General features: G+C 38.5%; 1 protein-coding gene across 1 annotated transcript in view; it reads left to right on the top strand.

The window, feature by feature from the left end:
- DNAH11 (dynein, axonemal, heavy chain 11) overlaps positions 1–19,580 on the top strand; it is a 166,996-nt gene that overhangs the window by 127,749 nt on the left and 19,667 nt on the right. The window contains 11 exon segments of the mRNA XM_009325768.1: positions 825–990; positions 3,874–4,119; positions 5,425–5,537; positions 12,872–13,076; positions 14,396–14,560; positions 15,053–15,193; positions 15,825–15,962; positions 15,964–15,996; positions 17,803–17,925; positions 18,450–18,572; positions 18,574–18,647. Coding sequence (XP_009324043.1) covers positions 825–990; positions 3,874–4,119; positions 5,425–5,537; positions 12,872–13,076; positions 14,396–14,560; positions 15,053–15,193; positions 15,825–15,962; positions 15,964–15,996; positions 17,803–17,925; positions 18,450–18,572; positions 18,574–18,647 — 1,527 coding nt within the window.

Below are 19,580 nucleotides of genomic sequence, written 5' to 3'. Positions count from 1 at the left end.
GTTAAACTTTGACAGAATCATTGAGGCTGGAAGGAACCTTCTGAGATCATCTAGTCCACCCCCCCTGCTCAAACTGGGTTGGTTAGACCAGATAGCCCAGGACCACATCCAGTCAGGTTTTGAATATCTCCCAGGATGGAAATTCCACAACCTCTCTGGGCAACCTGCGCCCTCATCTTTCCTCCTGTTGAAATTCCAAATCATTACAGCTCTTAACTCAGTAAAACTTCTGCAGCTAGTAGGTAAAACAAGCCAGACAAATAAGAGGAAAAAAAAACCTCCCACTCTTCTGCCTTGCCCCTTCCCTTGCAAAAAAGCGTGAGAAAAAAGTAGAAGTCACACCTTTGTTGAGGTTGAAACAGCTTTTTCTCATTTCTTCATATTTCTTTTTCTTCTAATATTCTTGTTTCCTTGCCTTTTCTGAATCTTTCTGGAAATGATTGCACTTTGCACTAGGCACTGCTGCCGTACTGTACCTGGCAGTAGTATGCCAGATGCTGCCAGTATTGCCGTGTCTCTGCCATACTGTATCTGGTCCAGGCAAAAGCACCGTTACTGAAAAAAAATCAGAAAAGGGAAGGACATAGAATACTTGATGAAGAGCTCCATCATATTTTTTCAGATTCAAAGGCTTCAAATCACCACCAGAAATCGCGGATTGTTTCCAGTCTTGCAGTCGTAGGAAGCATATCTCTTGCTGGCAGAGTATCTTTCCTGTTGTGCTTCTGCATGCTTCTGGTTTTTAATGTGGAGATTAAACGTTCTGTCACTTCCAAGCTGTTCGGGAGGCGACATTTTCTAATTTTGTTTTGGAGTCTGAAAACGTGGCATTGGAGCCAGTCTGTTGAAAACATCAAAGCACAAAAGAAAAATTTGTGCGGTGACATCATATTAACAGCAGCATTTGTGTCTTACTTTGGACCCTTCACAAAACAGTATCGCTAGGGACTGATGGAACATTTCTGGATTCCTTTTCTAAAGTCACAAAAGGTAAAATTTGCTGTACAAAATGGGAGTCTCCAGTGAAGAGTCTGGTTTGTTAAAGTTGCTGTCTTTCAAAATTTGAAGTGCAGATTTGTATTTAAAAGTGGCTATAAAATACTCTTTGCAGGTATTTTTCCAGTATATATATGTGTGTGTATATGTGTATACACACACACACGCACACTTTCCTCAGATTACAGGTACATTTTGAGGGGAATGGGAGAGAGAGATTAAGTTCTCTGGCAAAAGAAAATCCCTTCCCTTTCCAATTCTCAATGCCAAATTCTGTCTTTTGTGACACCTGTGTAACAACAAAAGCTATAAATAGTGATAGAGCTGTATAGAGAGCTATTCTGCTTAGCTTTTCAGCTCCAGGAAGAGCACATAGTTATGATAATCCCCATTTCTCTGTACAAGGCGGAAACCATGACAGTACTTAATAAATGCATGGAGGCTCTAATGCTTGGAGTTGTCTCTGCAAAGCTTTCTCCATCCTTCCTGGTGAAGCTTTGGACCATTCCTTTCTTCCTTACTGCTGCAAATGCTCTTCACCTCTTCCTACTTGTTTCCTATTTCTCTTGTGCCACAAATCACAGCATTGTATCACAATTAATGTAGTTTATTCTCTGAAATATGTGACATGTGGAATTCTTACCCCATTTTAAATCACAAAGCTAAGGCACAGCGGGCGAGCTGAGTTGCCTGATGACACTCTGGAAATACAGTTAAAGCCAAATCCAGACTTTCCATGGTCAGCACTCAGAACTGCGGGGGCATCTTTCTGTAGACATTTGCTTTGTGTGAGAATTTAAGAGTCATTGATTTGTGTGGAGCTTTGTTTTGCCTGAAACATATCCCTGTCCTTTTCCACCAAAAATTTGTCTGCAGATGAAGTTCTTTCTCAAAAACCTCCTTCTACCTTGCAGCCTAATGCTGACAGGTAGAAAAAATTACCCCTGTATATTTGTTTTAAATAGTGGGACCCTGGAAATAAGTGTCATTCTTAACTCTTTTAAGAATCCTCTGAAATGGATTGAACATTTTTATAAATAAAAATAATCCATATTGTAATTTTTTACTTTTTAAGATGCTTTCACTGAACAGCAGTGAGATAAAGTACCTCATTTCAGTTTTGATTGCTTTCCTGCAAGTGGGGAAGAGTAGAAAAGAGGAGAGAAATGCATTTGGGAAGTGATGTTAAAAATAGATGTTTATTAATAGTCCTCTTTAGAAGGAACCATAAGTAGTTCTATGCCATGAAGTATCAGTTTTGTGCAGATACGGGGATAATAGATGTATCTATATATTAAAATATTTTTCTTGCATTGTGTGAAAATTTGTATTAGAAACCCTGATAATACCCCAACGCTAGTGTTTTCCACAAGGAAGTATTTCAGCTCATGGAAATGACTGTATTGCTTGCCTTACAGTCCAGAGATAAAACAAATCATATTTTCAGTCTTCTGGTGTATTTAGATGAATGTGTTACACACAGGAGATAAATACGTTGCATGCTTGCAGAGGGGAGCGTATGCCTGTTGGTCTTTTTGTGCTTGTATTTTCAGCAAGTTCCTCAAAAGTTAGGTTTATTTTGGGCTCTGTGGTTAGAATTGGGGGTTAGACAATTTTCAGGTGGTATGTATTTTGTAATAATATGGTAACTATGACGTGCTGCAGAAACTGCACTAGACATATGGTGCCATTCTTATTAATCCTAATAATTGTGCAAATTTGGCTCAACTTAAATATATGTAATGGTTTTCTTTATAAATAACCACCAGATTTACGTGCTTTTTTATTTCAGTGTGCACTTTTAAAAGAATGTCCAGTCTGCAAGCCAGTACTAAGGACTATACATGTCTAGGGAGGAGGAAAATTTTGATGGAAGCGTTTTTAAAACACTTCTGAATGGTGTAGAAGACAGTGCGGTCTAAATACTGATGATGCTGTGCTTTCCTTTAATTTATGGGTTTAGAATTCAATCCAGAAATCACAAATAAGGAGGCCTGGGATAACATCATGAAGGAATCGGTGGGGGTTTGCCCTTTGCTTCAGTAAGGAAAAATTTAATTCCAGGCATCTGGTATATATCTTCTTTTATGCTTCCACCAGCTGCCTTTTTTTTTTTTTTTCCCCCAAATAACTTAGTTATTCACTCTCTCTTACTCTGTTGTGTTGCGTTAGGCATTTCTCTTCCCACCCATACCCGTTCGGTAAGCACTGATTTCAGATGTTCCATTTCTTTTTGTTTTCATCTCCTTGTAAATGCCTGCGACAAGGTAGTATCCAGCAAGCGTGGCTGGCCAACGGCTGCTCTAGTGTACGTGGAGATGGCAGCTTCCTTCTTAGTGAACGGGCACTCACACAAGCACATTGCCGCAGCTGGTGCCACGCACGGAGCTCCACGGCTGCCTCTGCCCCTGGAGATGGTCCCATTCTCTGGCTCTTGACCTTGTTAATATATAGCTGAACTATATTAATAAGATACCATGGGAATCTTGTTTTTGTAATTTTTGTGTAGATAAATACTGATTTATGGTCCAGAAATACATGCTCAAGAGCATACGTGAGCATTGAATTTGCAATATCAGAATCTGTATACAATAAAATTTATAATATATGGTGTTTATTTAACTCTATCAAACTATATTTTATGAAGTAAATGTCTTAAATGAAAACATTTTTTTTTAAATCTGTTATATAATAAGCTGCTTCTCGTCCCATTTCCTAGTATAGACTTTTGCATCTGAGACTCCACAGGGATCCTCCTTACTTTTCTGCCTAGAAAGCCTTAATTTATATCACCCCAGTTATCTTGTGCGTTGCACTGAGTCATGTCTTGCTGCTTGGTAACCTTGCTGGATGATTATATTCCACTCTGATTCAAAGGTTCCTACTCCTGTGGCGGAGGGCCTGGACCCGATTGCCACGTTGACGGATGATGCTACGATGGCAGCATGGAGTAACGAGGGACTGCCTGGTGATAGGATGTCAACAGAAAATGCCACTATTCTAACAAACTGCGAGCGCTGGCTTCTGATGATAAAACCCCAGCAACAGGGAATTAAATGGATAAAGAATAAATATGGAGCTGACCTTAAAGTCATACATCTAGGACAGAAAGGGTATGTGCATGCTGAAGAATTGGCTTTCATGTTTACTGCCCTGAAGTTCCCCTAATTTTTGTAAGGAATTGGTGTTTGTTGGAATGCACTTACTTGAAGACTTGAAATATTACATCACTACTGCTTATTTATCCATAGCATCATTTTCCATTTAAAATAGTGCTTGAAAGAGGACCTTTTTTACGCTATATTCAAGTGTTGAGGAGGAAATGAAGTGGAAGTTGAGGTGCCCTTCTTGTGAGGGGCAAATCACTTTTTCAATAGGTAAGGTGCAAATCCTGATGATATGACGTTGCTTATACTGTACAGTTTAGTCAGCAGAACACAGCACGTGCACCTTACAGAGGGAAAGATTCAAGCTAGTGTATGGCATTCAAGGCAAAAGCCGGTTATCAAGTCTTTTGCTGAGAAACATGTTTTTAATTGTCGTTACTATTACTGAATTATATGTAAGTTGATAGCACTTGCATGTAATTGATCTACTCATATTTTTTCTCATGATTACTTTGATTTAGGGAGACAACTAGGTAAGATTTAACTGCTCCATTTCAAAGGGCTGAGTTTATTTTACTGAATTCCAGATACAACACACAATTACACAGCGCAGTAAATGGTCACAGTAATGCCTCATTTTTAAATGAATTGTTAATCGTTTATCTGGTCTGCTCCTCTGAACAAACTCTTTTCCCTCACTTGCCCTGAATTTTTTTTAATTCTTTTTCCAACCCTCACAAATAATTGTGATTTTCATTCGTACCCTGCAGTACCCTTCTGCATGAAGCTATATTGTCTCCTTACTTATCTTTCCACAATTATCTACTCTCTTCTCAGTGCCTGTTAAAACAGTACTTCCAAGTCATTCAGATGCAATGCCTTCAAGAAAGCATTTATAGTGTAGAAGAGTAGTGTAGCATTTATAGTGTATAGAGTATATACCAAAAGCTATAACACAAAACCATAGAATTAAAAAAGTAACAAAAGCTAGAAGATACATGTGCCCCCCCAACTTCTCTATGTCAATTCCAGTGTCTTCAATGTGGGGCTATATCCTCATATTTGCTTATAAGAAAAGCCCCAGCAATATATTTTTTGTTTAGTATGAGGACTAGCAAAAGCATAGGTGTAAAGATGTTGAACTCAAAACTGTCGAGCTCTTAACCACTGGGAAATTCTTTGTGAACGGTTTTGCGTGGTTTAGCCATGATCTTTTAGAAAAACTTCTCCAATTCTATTAAGGAAAGAAATCTTCGATGAGCAGCATTTATCTAATATTTGAGGGTTTGTGTTTTTATTTTTCATGTTAGGTTTTCTGAAGACCATTGAAAGAGCTTTGGCTTGCGGAGAGATTGTACAAATTGAAAACGTGGGTGAATCTATTGATCCCATACTTGATCCCCTGCTTGGAAGACACGCAGTTAAAAAGGGAAAGTAAGTATACTTCAGTAATCAGAATTTTTCCATGACAACTGGATCTATATTGCTTTGATTGCCACATTTTGCTTACTACTTCATAACTCTTCATTAAGTTATTTCTTTCTTTTTAAAATGCAGTGGCTAAAAACTGGTGATGAGTGGATATTAAAATGTTAGTATCTGCATCTGATCAGATAACAAAATTCTCTTCTCAATTCACAAATTGGACTCAAAATACAATATGCGTGCAAGTTTCTCAATCCAAAGTGAAAATCTTTACTTCTTTTACTTCAAAAAAGGCACAAAACAAGGAGGAGCATATATTATAATTTGGCTCAAAAGAAAAGAAAATATTTAATTTCCATGTTAGGCATGTGTAGCAAAAGGGAAAGCATTGGAAACGACAGGCTAGACTTGGATTTAACAATATAGGGATTTCCAGCTGCAATATCAGCGTAAGAAAACCATGCCTCCACTTTGCAGTGTGTTGCCATAACTGTTTGTTGGGCCACCCCCTGAAACAAATCAATGAACTGGCTCGAGGAGAGGAGAGGAGAGGAGAGGAGAGGAGGGGGGGTAATGAGGAAAAACTGATATGCTACAACACAGGGCAGAGATCAGGTCCACGGACTCAGATTTGAACGAAGGCTCGAGGAGAGGAGAGGAGAGGAGAGGAGAGGAGAGGAGAGGAGGAAGGGTAATGAGGAAAAACTGATATGCTACAACACAGGGCAGAGATGAGCAAGCCAGAGATGGGGACTCTTTACATCGGTATTGCTGCCAACGTCCTGTGCATCAAACCAGTGGATAGTGTTCACAAATCCATCGAGCCAGACGTAGCGGTGGTGTTGCTCTCTCTTCAGTTTTAGTTGGAAACCTAGTCTGCTAACACCACTTCTCATGCAAGTGCTCCAAATACCCGAGTACAGGGACTGTTCTGACCTCTCGCTCCCAATGGAAGAACTACAGCTCTGAGAGCCGTGTGAGCTCCACCCCAGAGGTCTGTAGCTGGGTATTAAGTGGGAGATTCAGATTCGAATCCAGTAACACAAGACCGAGTTAATGTGTCTTCCCTCTTCTCACACTGCTGTGGCAGGAGTGGTGGATGGTACAAGGGAGGGAAACCTCATGTTCTGACCTTTTGTGGGGGATGTCTGTGAATCTCATTTTTCATTCCCATGCCCCCTTTTTCCCTAGATTTTGAAAAATTGTTGTAAAATTTAGAAAATATCATCAAAAATATTTCCTAAGATCTAGTTAAGATACCTTTAGATACACATTTTCAGGATGATAATAGGAGAAGTAAAGGAGCTTGTACTCAAGTCCTTGCTGGGAGAGAATTTCAGTCTGTAATGTCTTCCATCACTTTTCATGAAAACTTCCAACATGATTGTTGAGTCTTCAAGGCAGCTGTTACCTAAAGAATAACGTTGGTTTGTGGTTGCATGAGAGTAAACTTGGTAAACCTCATTAAATGTTTCATCTGATGAACTCAATTGCCATGTTATTGCCTCTGCTCAAATGTGAATTTATTTTTAAGCCTGAAAGTGTTCCTCTCTTCTGTTCCTGTTTTCAAACAACACATCAACAAGCTAGATTTTTCTTGTTGAAGAATATGATGTTCATTCTGATAAAAGTCAGAGATACCCCGAAGCATTTCTGGATGGGTCTCAAATGTTACTCAGTATTTGGAGTACTTGGCACAGTTTCAGATTGTTAAAAGAGAAAATATGCAAGATAGCTTAAATAAAAATGGTATCTAGTTTTGGACAGATTACCCAAGCTTTTTCTCCCTTCCCCCATATTTCAGGCATGGGTGCCTGCACAGTAAAGCTAAGCAATACACAACAGCTCAAATCTCCTTGCATGCATGAAGCTCCTGGAAGATGCACTCTTGCCCTGCACTATGAGATCTTGAAATTATTCCTTTTTGTTGCATTTTTCTATAATGGTATTTGAAGTACTTCAGAGTAAGATCATATAGCTTGCTTTTTAGAATCTATAGTGAAGAAAGTCTGCTGAAAATTAGAATTATACTGGTCTGAAAGAGAGATCAGAAATTGCACCATCTAACAAGTCTTAAGGCATGAGACAGAGGGATGTAAAACAGTAGAAGGAAGTTGGATTGAAAAGGACAAGGGTCATAGCGATACAGTTTTGCACTTACTTAGCAAAGGCTTCCAGGTAGCACAGCAGAGCTCTACACATGCACACAGACACAAACACAAATATATGAAGCTATTCCAATATAGGTTCTTCTGGTGAATATTTTAGCAGCATTACACAACCTAGCATTCTGTGGCTCACTGAAGATGCGGCAGGTCTCTTTTGTGGGGCATTGATAATATATATAACACTTTATTACCAAATAAGCAGAATTTTCCTCGTTCTAGATTAATTTCTGTTATTTGTTTATTTTAGTAGTTGTGTCAGGCACTTTGAATTTTTTTTTTCTAATAAAGAAAGACTAGAAAGGTATTTGTGATAGATATGGTGTAGTCCAGCAGTTGAAGTTCATTAATAATTGGAATGTTGCAGAGTATGAAGTAATGAATACTAATTACTCCTTTCATGTCTGACAGCACCCTGTGGACCAATACATCAGCCCAGACTTTAATTTGGTTCTAGTAATGGTTTCATCAATAGTACATTAATTCTGTGTTTGAAAAGATATACAGTTGAACCTGACCCACACAGTAGATACCACTGTCATAAAATGGCCACATACTGACAACAACTGGATAATTACAAATAATTAAATCCACTGAGCTTCAGACAATCCTAATTTTAAGTAAAATATATCTTATCATATCAATCGACAGAAAGCATAGCAAGGGAGATTTATCAACTTGTACTCCTTCCAAAGCAGATTTACTAGCCTGCATATTAGAGAACTTGCTGATCTGTGAAGTAGCTTCATAAAAGTATATCTCCCCATCCCTGTTTACCAAGATTGTTCTTGTGTTGTACTCTTGGATATTCTGTAATGCCAACTTCTGGTATTGTTTCTGAATGAAGCCTGCAAAACAAATTCTCAGCTTCAGAGAACTTCAAATATATGTATAAATTTTAATTTTCCTCAAAATGTGGGTGATTGCAGGGTGAACTACAGGTACTTGTTATCTCTGAAAATCAGACTTCTTGCTTAAGTGCCTCGGTATATATTTAGAAACCTAACAAGTTTTAGGTGTTCAAGTTTGGATTTTTTTTTAAATTTTAATTTTGGAGCTGCAAACCTGCTCAGTGGGTCTTAATACACTTTAGACTGTGACCTTATGTTCAAAATGGCTTTAAAATGCTAAGATTTTTATTAAAATATTTTAGGATTGCTTTAAGAAGAGGGAGAAGAGACAAAAGAGAATAAAATAATTTCCAAAAAATATCAGTTGTAGTACATAGCTTTATGTAAGCATGAAAGGCACAGGAAGAAAAGTAAGTAAAATTTGGGTGCAACTTCTTAGCAATATATGCAAAAATTATTTCAAATGCACGTACCTAGATTTTCTGGAGCAGATAAAGCAAGGCATAAAAGTAAACAGGTACCAATTCTGTACGGTTTTGGGTTTTGGCCCTCGCCTGCTATAAGAGGAGTGATGCTACTGAATAGGTTTGGTATGGATAGGTTTTAATATTTGAGTTTTATCTGTGTGTTTCCTATCCTGTCTCCCCAGCACCACTGTTTTGGAGATCACTGGATATGAGCATTAACTATAATAGATCAATGTCATTTTGACTCATAGGAGAGAAGATAGAGGAATAAATTCATTGTTCATAAGGCCCCTATTTACATTCACATAACTTGTCACACCTGCTCAAATCCTTTGCACGTTCACAAAGTGGTAGTCATGTCTCCTCAGTTGCAAGATTAGGTTATTACAAGATTCTTTAAGATGTCTTGAAATTTGATTTATGTGCAAATGTAGCTTGTATGAACAAGTTTCCATTCTTATGAGGCATGACTATTATTCATGAAACAGCAAGACAATTCACTCAGTTTCTCCACAGGGAGAAGCTTTGCTTGCCTTGAACGTCTTGCCAGCTGTGCAACTTTAAGGCAGTGCCCTTCCCACTGAACTAGTCTGAGCAACTTGCACAGTTTGCCTACTGAGATTGCCTAGTAACAGCTCCATTCTGTGCTTGTTTTCACCTGATTTATTCAACTTCATTCTCTACATTACTTGTTGAAGTTTGCAAGTCGGTTCGAGAAGCTTTTAATTTTAAGCAGCAGGAACTGAAAGAAGGCTCCTTCGTAAAATGTGTTTATCCCTCTTTCTTCACACTGAAATATATTGTTTCCCTTTCCTTTCCTGTCCAAGAATTTATCACTTCTTTTCATTCTTGCTGAGCTGATCCAAAACATTTAGCTACAGGAAACTATCCTACTTTCTGCCATTTAGAGTCATGGCATGTTTTGGAGAATGTCTGCCCTGAAAGGTACTCTTTAATTTTGAGTTGCATGGAAGTATCTGCTAAGAAAAGTTTTTGCATAAACTCTTGAGCCATTTCATGATATGAAGTCATGTTCCTATATTCAAGATTTTTTCATCTTTCAGATCCTGTCTTTGAAAGTCCTAGGCATTGTTTCCTTAGGCAGCACATACACAAGTGAGAAGCAGTTCTTTGTGCCAATAACTCAGATTTTCACAGATCAGACCAGATGTTGCACTATTCCTAGACTTTTAATAGCTGAGAGTTTAGCACTCCTCTTATCTTCTGGGACGTATTTATTTTTATATTTGCCTTTGTTAAAACTCAGTTATTCTTCAAAGTTTATACAGGATTTTAAAAGTGCTTTGCGAACCTCTTTTGAATCCCTTAATCAACTTTATTTCAAGATCTATGAGAATGTCAACAGGAAAGCACTAGTGGAGAACAATCTCTTTTTAAGAGCTAGTGGAGAACAATCTCTTTTTAAGAGCTAGTGGAGAACAATCTCTTTTTAATTTACTTTGTATGTTCCTAAATAACAGGGAGCTGGAGCTCACATGAAAGATGCTCTGTCTATTCCGGGGTAGAACGGTGCATTAGTTCAGTCCGTTCTATCTGCCTCTGCTGGTGGAACAGGAGATTATGAAGAAAAATTTACCAAAAGTAGAACTTGTCTTTAGTAATTTCTTTGGTGATCATTTTTTTGCTATGCCTTCTATCATGGACTTCCATAAATAGTGCCTATATCTGCTGTTTCTTCAGAATCCAGAATTAACCTCTAGACAGATACATTTCATTGAAAAAAATGAAGCAATTCTACTGGGTTTCCCCACCTCTATGTTTATCATTGTTGCTTATACTCCTTGAACTGTGTGAGAGCGATAACAAAACATTTTTTTTTCCCAGATCTGTAATTAACAGAAAACCTAGAATAGCTGCAGTAATAAAACCCACTGAGTCGTTATGTAGTTTTTGCCTTTCACAGATGATAATCACAGAAATTAGTAATTTATTGCTCCTGTGAATTGAGAACCCATAAACTAAGTGCTTGAATTCAGAACTCTGGAGCTTATTATATCGCCACGTAGGTCTGAAATATAGTGTGACTCCTTTAGCAAAGTTTTTTCCACTGACAAAGCAAACTGAAAAAGTTGTCTTTTGTCAGATCTCTGCTTCTATCTTTTGCCTCTGTGTGTGTATTGAAAGTGGAACAAAATTACTCTCTGTGTCAAGCTCTACTGTTTTGTTCCCTCCAGCTGTAGCCAGTTTTGAAGGTTGTGGAGAGACCACAGTATCAGAATTGAAATCCATGTGGCAGAACTGGAAGGTGAATTCTTGTTCACCTGGGAAAGGTTGTATTTTCTGAAGGACGTGATTGTATGGCTAAATTATTTCACTAGCATACAAGCATAAAAACCAGGAAAACTCATCTCCAGTAGTTTGCATGGCAGTAGTATGCAACATACACGTCTGATGTTGAGTTTTGTAGAGTCATGGGTTTCCTAGCACTAGACATACTAGGTTATTTTTAGGAATTCACTTGCAGTGTATCATAAGTGACTGTCTTTTCTTCCTGATCCTTGGTGAAATGCAGAAGTGCTTTCAGCACACCATTTCTTTTAGCCTATGTTTTCCGGCTAAGGGCATGTCAGAAGCAGGCAAGGATATTAAGAGCTGAAATATGTGTCTGTGACTCTGGCAGTGCACTACAATACCCTAGAAAGAAAGCAATGTTAAAATTTGTACAGAAAAGACTTGTTTTATTCATGTTCTGATGTAACTTTAATTAATTGCATTTTATGTGTTTAGTATCTATACTATTGCAATCACTTTGAAGATTGATTTAACTTAACAAATGTCAATTTTAACTTTGTGAAGAGGGTTTGTGTCTACCTGTGTTCCATTGTGTAAACGTTCTACTGAATTTTTTTAAACAGAATTTTGTTACTAATGTTTGGATCTCCTTTCTTGGCAGAGAACATTCAAAGCTATTGCCGTACAGAAGATATTGTACTTGTGCTTCGGTGTGGCAGGTGATGGCTGACAATCAGCATACTGCTCACTGTGCAAGTAAATGACACAAAGTTGTGGCACCTCCTCACACCAGACCAGATGCACAGCACATACGGTAATCTATAAGCGGTCTTTCCACTTTTTTTGGTGCTGTGCCATGGAAGTAGGAAGGTGAACTTCATGTTGCCTTGCTGCTGGGCTCTAAAATGGTACTTCAGCAGTAGTAGTGTTGCTGTATGGGACAGGCTGGCACCTCTTGTTGAAGACAAGGGGTCAGGAAATGGCATCTTTTCAGTACGGGATCTTACTCAGTGAATAAAAGGTGAACCTAGTATAACTCATTCTTTCACCCAGCAAATAATTGATTTGGAACAAAACATTTAGTAGGTTGCCTTAAAAAATGATTTTTGTTATTTCAGTCACCAGCCCTTCTCTCTCCTCTGATCACTATCAGTTTGTTATAAATATATGCATCTGCTTAGTTTTTTAGGATTTACCGCTAAGCTATTTCAAAAAGTGGAAAAGTGAGCTATGTGTAAGAAAATTATTGTAAGAACTAACAGCTATCTCATTAAGCATTGTTTGAAAACTTTCCTAAGTTTGTGGTAAGTAATGAAGATAGACGTTTACCTCTAAGCCACAGACTCTTCAGTACAGCAGTGAATAATCTACTCGAGTCTGCTGTATGAAACTATGCCAATTAAGAAATGCTCTGTGTATTCTTCATATAATTTTGGTGTGTTCAATCATCCTCATTTTGTTTCTTAAGCTGCAAGCACCTAAAGTTTGGTTTGTATCCATTTCTTATGCTGCCAAGATCATGCAGTACCCATCTTTTGCAATCTAAGATAGTTACGGGTTTTTAATTGAGTGAGGTCCCCATTCTTGTGCATTTTATTCCTTCCCAGATATATCAAGATTGAAGACAAGGAATGTGAATTCAACAAGAATTTCTGTCTCATCCTTCACACTAAACTGGCTAACCCTCACTACAAGCCAGAACTGCAGGCTCAGACCACCCTCATTAATTTCACTGTCACCAGGGACGGGCTGGAAGACCAGCTGTTGGCTGAGGTTGTTAGTGCTGAAAGGCCAGACTTAGAAAAACATAAGGTAAAGACTATCTTTTGATCTGTCCGTTGCCCCTTCTGAGATTTTAAGGCTAGCATTAATATGCCTGCTTGAATCTGCTGTACAGTAATTATTAGTAACCCACATATTAGAAAGATTTTAAGGGTCAGATTCTGCAAAGTGTAGAAAGTACTTCTACTGATTTGCTCAAATCCGTGCTCCCAGCAGGCTGGGCTTGACCTAAAGCTCTGCTAGAAATTCGATTTATTGTGATCTTATTCCCACACTTCTCTCTACTGCTTGGTTTGCTCTGTGCATTGCATTTGATTTACAGTGCAGGATTAAAGCCCTCTGCAGTGCTTTGTGCTTCAGTGATCTTGAGCCAATAAGTGTGAATAAAATTTCATGCCAGTCTATAAGAGGATATGATGGCACTGTTAGGACCTGGGGCATTTGGTTAATAAATCATAATTTATTCCTGCAAAGATGCAGTTCTGTGGCTGCTGCAGTCATACCAATGTATAGTAACTTCTGAAGAGAAACACTTTTATAGCTGGTTATAGAAAGGACTTTGAGCAGACTGTGATCTATGAGCTAAAAAAAGAAAAAATACTTAGGGGTGTGAAATGAATAATAAGAATACTTCCTATTTCTCTAGTGTGTCTTTCCAGTTATCTCATGTAATTTACTAACTTCATCCACAAAGATTTGCTACACCTCTGTGAGGTACTGCTGCTTCATGCAAGGGCAAACTGGGTCAGAGAGTTTAATTACCCCTTGAAGAATGAAAGCCATATGCTTGGGAACACGATCTGAAACCAGCTGGCCATTTTCCTCTGCATCTGCACATTGTTCCACGTGGGCCTGTATGCTTACAACACCTGTATCACCTAGGGTTTTTTCGTGCAAGGGTCAGATTCTGATGGAGACCTCCCCATAAGACTAGTCAAGCTCTTTCACTGTCAGAAGGTCGGTCCAGCAGAGCAGACTACGACCATGCTTTCCCACACTGCTTGCTGCCGAAGTGGGGTTCTCCAGCCCTGTGCTCCTGTTGGTTTTCTCAGCTGCCACGTAAATTACCACTTGCCACCTCTGGTGAGATCCCAGTCTTTTTGTGTCGTCTGAGGAGGAAGGAGGCTAGGAGAGAGATAAGTTCTGGTCCGTGGTGACCTTCACCTTTTTGCTTTGAGTGTCCCAGAACCTTAGTTCTAGTGTACAGGGACAGAAGATAAACTGTCTTTTTCAGAAATTTAAATTAAATCAATTGATACAATTAAATAGAAAATATAGCTTACAAATGCTACGAAGCAGTATTTCTTGCTGCGGTTGTTTAAATACAGCATTTTCATTCCCTCTGCTAGTCAATCCTGGCCAAGCAGAAGAACCGTTTCAAGACTGAGCTCAGGCAGCTGGAGGATGACATGCTGCTCAGCCTGTCAGCTGCCCAGGGCAGTTTCTTAGACAACAGTGAACTTGTAGAGAAACTCGAATCAACAAACTCAACTGCAGCAGAAATACAGCGCAAGGTAATAACAGTTAAACTACTTTTAACAGCTTAAATTCACATGTAAAATGTGTATTATTGATTATTTTTAGTGAAATATTTCTATGAGCTAGAAATAGTCCAATTCCTGTCTGTCCGGCAAGTGTTGTCCACCCACATATTCACAGTTTCATATCTGTGGTATGTAGTTGTCACATAACCATTTTTTTCCCCTTCTGATTTAGGTGCTTGAGTTAATACCCGTAAAAGAAGTATCAGCATGAAATGTGAACAAATGTATTCATATACAATTTCCATGTTTTCACAAGCAAACAGGCATATTGCTGCAGAGGACAGTCATTCCCTAATGTTTGTCTAAGATAAAAAGCTTGCTTACCTTAAATATTTGCTACTGTCTGAAATAAAGTCAGTTTTCTAGAGTATATATCTTTTTTGTATGGATAGGAATGTTTTGGTAATTGTGTGGGATAATCATGGTGCATTAAAAAGAAATGAGATAACTGTCATCCTATAGATAGCTGAAGCCAAAGAAAATGAAGCTCAGATTAATGTGACAAGAGAGCATTACAGACCAACAGCCATAAGAGCATCCATTCTTTACTTCGTTAGCAATAGTCTGGGCAACATCAACCACATCTACCAGTTTTCACTGAAGGTATAAATTTAGCTTGCTGATTTGGTTTCAAAGCACAAGAAACAGAGTTCTGCCTCCAGCAGTGATGCCTGATATATTAGTTATTACTTGTACCAGATGTTTACATTTGCAGGGCTGTGTGTCTGAGAAAGGAGAACACAATGTGATCTTCTGCTGGTCCGTAACACGGTACATTCCCACGGGTCTCTTTGTCGGCTGTCTCCATTCTGATGGTGTTTTCTGACTGTGCTTTTACAGTTTACCTTCCTTGTGTTAAGTCATCCCACAAGGTCAGGTAGAAAGAGTTTTGAGGGATTCTGTATAAACAATTCACTGTGGCAAATCTACCAAATGATCTAATGCTACGAGGAAGGGAGATCACTCACTGCAAAATTACCAGCTTGCTTAAGTGAGAGGTTCTGCCTGCTGAGTTAAGTAAGGAATCAGAAGAGTATTGCCATTTGCAGGCCTCACCCCTGGTTTGCTGAAACTTTCCTCAAAATGCTCTTGGCAGAAGTGCCTTGCATTTTAGACTACTTAGGCCAGCTCTTCTTAGAAGCCTACAGTCAGAAACTGATTATCTTGTGTGTAGAAATGCAAACAAACAGAATTCTGAAATTAAATAAATGAAAATAATCGTATTTATTTTCAGGCCTTCAATGCAGTCTTCCACAAAACAATTAAGCAGGCTGAAAAATCAGGGGATATTCAGTGTCGTATCTCTAACCTGACAGAAGCTGTCACATATTCAACCTTTCTTTTCACAAGCCAAGGACTTTTTGAAAAGGATAAAGCTCATTTTCTTAGCCCAGACAGCTTTTCAGGTGAGGAAAAATTTTCAGATCAGTGAGGCTGATATTTACTGAGTTTGCTCTTTCTTCACTAGAAGGTGATGCCTCTGCCCAAAAAAGTTATCTCATTATCTGTGGCTGTGCAGTTTCTCACACAGTGTGACTGCTGCTTCAATATCAATAATAATTGCAAAAATTCCAAAGATTCTTTCCATTTAAAGTTCTGCAATGACTTTATGAAGCTACACTGAGGATAAATAGCATGAGTTAGCTGCTTGTGGGTGGATAATTAGGGTTGAAATTGATGTGGTATGTAAAATATGTATTCACTAAACAGTACATATCCATATTACATTCAGGCTGTTATTTTTCATTTTAATTTTAGTTATCTGTAAGCCCTGGAAAAAATCAGGGCTCCGTTGTACTGGATTTTGCCCTGAAGACCTTGCTCCAGGTTGTATCACAGAGCTGATCAGTAACAGAGGCAGGAATTAAACTAAAAACCAACAATTTGGGAAGAAGGTAAAAAATTATAAATTGAGGAATCCGATTTGGGGGAGGATAGGAAAAAAAAGAAGCACTCCACACAGTTTTTACATAGGAGTTAAAAGCAGACAGAAATGTCTGGAAGAGAAAGGAGAGAAAATGGGGGAAGGAGAACTGGTGATGATTTCTCTGCATCATGGTGCAGATGGATTTATTCATATCACCTTGGTTTTTAGCACTGGGTTGCTTAACTTTTGTCTTTTCTGTAGCAGTGGCACTGGGATGGATCATGAAGAATGGAAATCTGTATGGCAACTGAAAAATAAGCTCTATCGCAATTACAGAGTAGACAGAAACCAGAGTAAAGGGCACAATAAACTTTTGATTTATTAAATACATTTTTAGAGGGAAAGTTTTTTTAATAGAAGAAGAAAGATGTATTTATATCAGAAAGGAGAGAGAATATACAGTATCACAGCAAAGGTGTCTCTCTTTCCCACTCTATGAGGTTAAAGTGATAAAAGAACTAGAAAAACCCTTCATAGAACCTGAGGAGTTTTCTTCAGTATACATTCAGCTCATGTGCCAGAACTGATTCAGTGTAAAACAGCCCCCCAAAAACCAACAACAAAAACCACCCAGGATTTGCAGTTTTCCCAAAGCTTTGTGTCAGCTTGCAGTCTGAAGAGGTGCTAGAATGGTGATGGAAACAGCTATGCACTGTTTGTTATTCTCTCTCTCTATCAAGAGATAGAAAGGATACATAGAGATAATTAGATGGGATTCAGAAATCTGTACCTTTTCAGTAGTATTCGTAAAAAATAATTTGTGGCCAAGTTTATGTAAGCTTAACTTCAGTGTGCAAGACTTACAGTTCTATGTTTGTTTATGTTCCCACAGGCTAAAGTAAAATAACTGCTGTTGTTGATTAGCTCACCTTAAAATTTGAGTGAATTTGTCTTTCAGTACATAAATGAACAGCAGTTACATTTTCTGCAAAAAGCTTTGACTGGTTGTGTTTGGGTTTCATGGTGTCTTTTTTAACAGGTAAAGGAAAGTTCAGCTCTGTGTGTGTGTAGGACTGGTTTTGAAAAAATTTGTCACACCCTTTAGTGACTAATATCTAAGAATCATTCCATTTGCAATAGATTTCAAATCAGTATTTTAAAATATCGTTAAAACAAGAAGTAAATTCTTATATCAGAGTTTTAGAAAATGGCCTTCAGAAAAGCCATAGGAATTTTTGTTGCTTTGAGCTCCCTACTCAGTAATACTTTGAGCGGTGAATACTTTAAGGCAGAAGTGGCTCTGAAGCAAGCCTGACGACCTTTTTCAATTTTGTGTGCTGTCAAGATTCTTCTAAGAAGTAAAGAGATAGAACTCCTTGAATTGGAGTTCCTCGTTTGATTCAGAGTTGAACACACTTACGAGAGTCCTGTTGACTTCTTAACTACTCAATCATGGAGTGCCATTAGGGTAGGTTGGGAAAATTGCTTTCCCGTTCTAAATCTTTTCTGACGTTATTTCTGGAGGCATGCTACAGCTAGACAATTTCAGATAAAGTCATACATTCCACCATAGTTTTTAGTAGAACTAGTGATGCTTTCAAAGAGGAGTTGTCTTTGCTTTTTGTATTTTTCCTTAGACATCACGTACTGTGCTTTGTGAGGAAATTCTGTTTTACTATAATTTGTCCAGTCCCCTAGAAATATAATTTTGATCTTCATACCACTCCTTACTATAGTAAATGTCCCGTACAAGGTTTCCAGTTTTGATATTTAACAGTCAGGAAACAGTATGGCAATACTGACCAAAGTAAACTCTTATAAATAATATTATCCATATATGTAATTTGGTATTTTAAGGTAAGTCCTGAGTCCCTTGTAATTGGTTAAGCTATGTTTTTTTACATGCCCCAAAAGTATCAGTATTTGCCTTCCCGTTTCAGTCTTCACGCAGAAGGTACATCACCTATAAGTATGTCTTTGGCATGTTTCCAGGCTATGGCAGTGATGGATGTGTTCAGGGGGTTAGACAAAGATATTGAAGGATCCACCAAGAGGTGGAAGAAATGGGTGGACTCAGAATGTCCAGAAAAGGAAAAGCTCCCCCAGGAATGGACAAAAAAAAAAAATCTCTTTTCAGAAATTAATCATACTGAGGGTGCTCCGTCCTGACAGAATGATGTACGCTCTTAAGTATGAAGTCTGAGGGTACATCTTTCAGGGCAAGTGTGTGTGAAGGTGGCTTGTATGTGTCGGCGTGGAGAAAACTCAGCTCTTAGGAGGCAGGCAAATAACTTATAAACTAGGCGATCAACCAGAATTTTAAATCAATGACTGTGGCCCTTCCAAGTCTGTTCTGCTGGTGAAGAATTTATGAAGAAGGAGTGTGGTGAGACATGAGAGAGCTATGTTTGTGGTTTCTTTTAGATTGCATATAGGTGCCTTGAGGAGAGTGCTCATTAATAAATGGAAATATAGTAAGCTATGGTGTTAATAGCTAAAAGTGTATTTCTCAGTGTTAGTTCTCATTATGGTATTAGGGCTCATAGCTAACCCCACAGGATGACAATTTTTCAGGTCTCCCTTCTTTAAAATTCTGTGATACCAAGAAAGATTCAGTTGTGGATACTTACCAATCTTCTCCCAGCTGTTTTCCACCTGTTTTACTGTTTTAATCTTCTGATCCTAAGTGATGGTCTCATAGACCCGATCCTCCACACCCCACCATCACAGCTTTTACCCATTTACATGACTTCTGAGAATGCGGTTTTTTGTGTCCTGGGTGTTTATTCTGCCCAGCTGTCCTGACTTTACGTGACAGTATTGCCTGCATATAATGACTTCTTGGATTCAATTATTGAAGAGGTCCTTTTCATTCAAAAGTTGCTGTTTTCTGTCACGTGGCCCCTATCCCACAGAGAAATGGGAACGATCATCTTCTGTCTTGCTTCACCACCTGCCTCCCCTTCTTACCTTCAGTTCACTTCCCCGACAATTTCTTTGATGAAGCGACCGTTAGACCATTGCTGTCAGCCACTCAAGTCTGCAAATGGTGCAGGCTTGAAGTCTGTGTGTCGTGGTTTAACCTCAGTTGGCAACTAAGCACCACGCAGCCGCTCGCTCACC

Source organism: Pygoscelis adeliae, unplaced genomic scaffold (genome assembly GCF_000699105.1).
Source record: "Pygoscelis adeliae isolate BGI_AS28 unplaced genomic scaffold, ASM69910v1 Scaffold226, whole genome shotgun sequence".
Lineage (NCBI taxonomy): Eukaryota > Metazoa > Chordata > Aves > Sphenisciformes > Spheniscidae > Pygoscelis > Pygoscelis adeliae.
The sequence above is the reverse complement of the archived record's forward strand: the minus strand, read 5'-3'. Positions and strand labels throughout refer to the sequence as shown.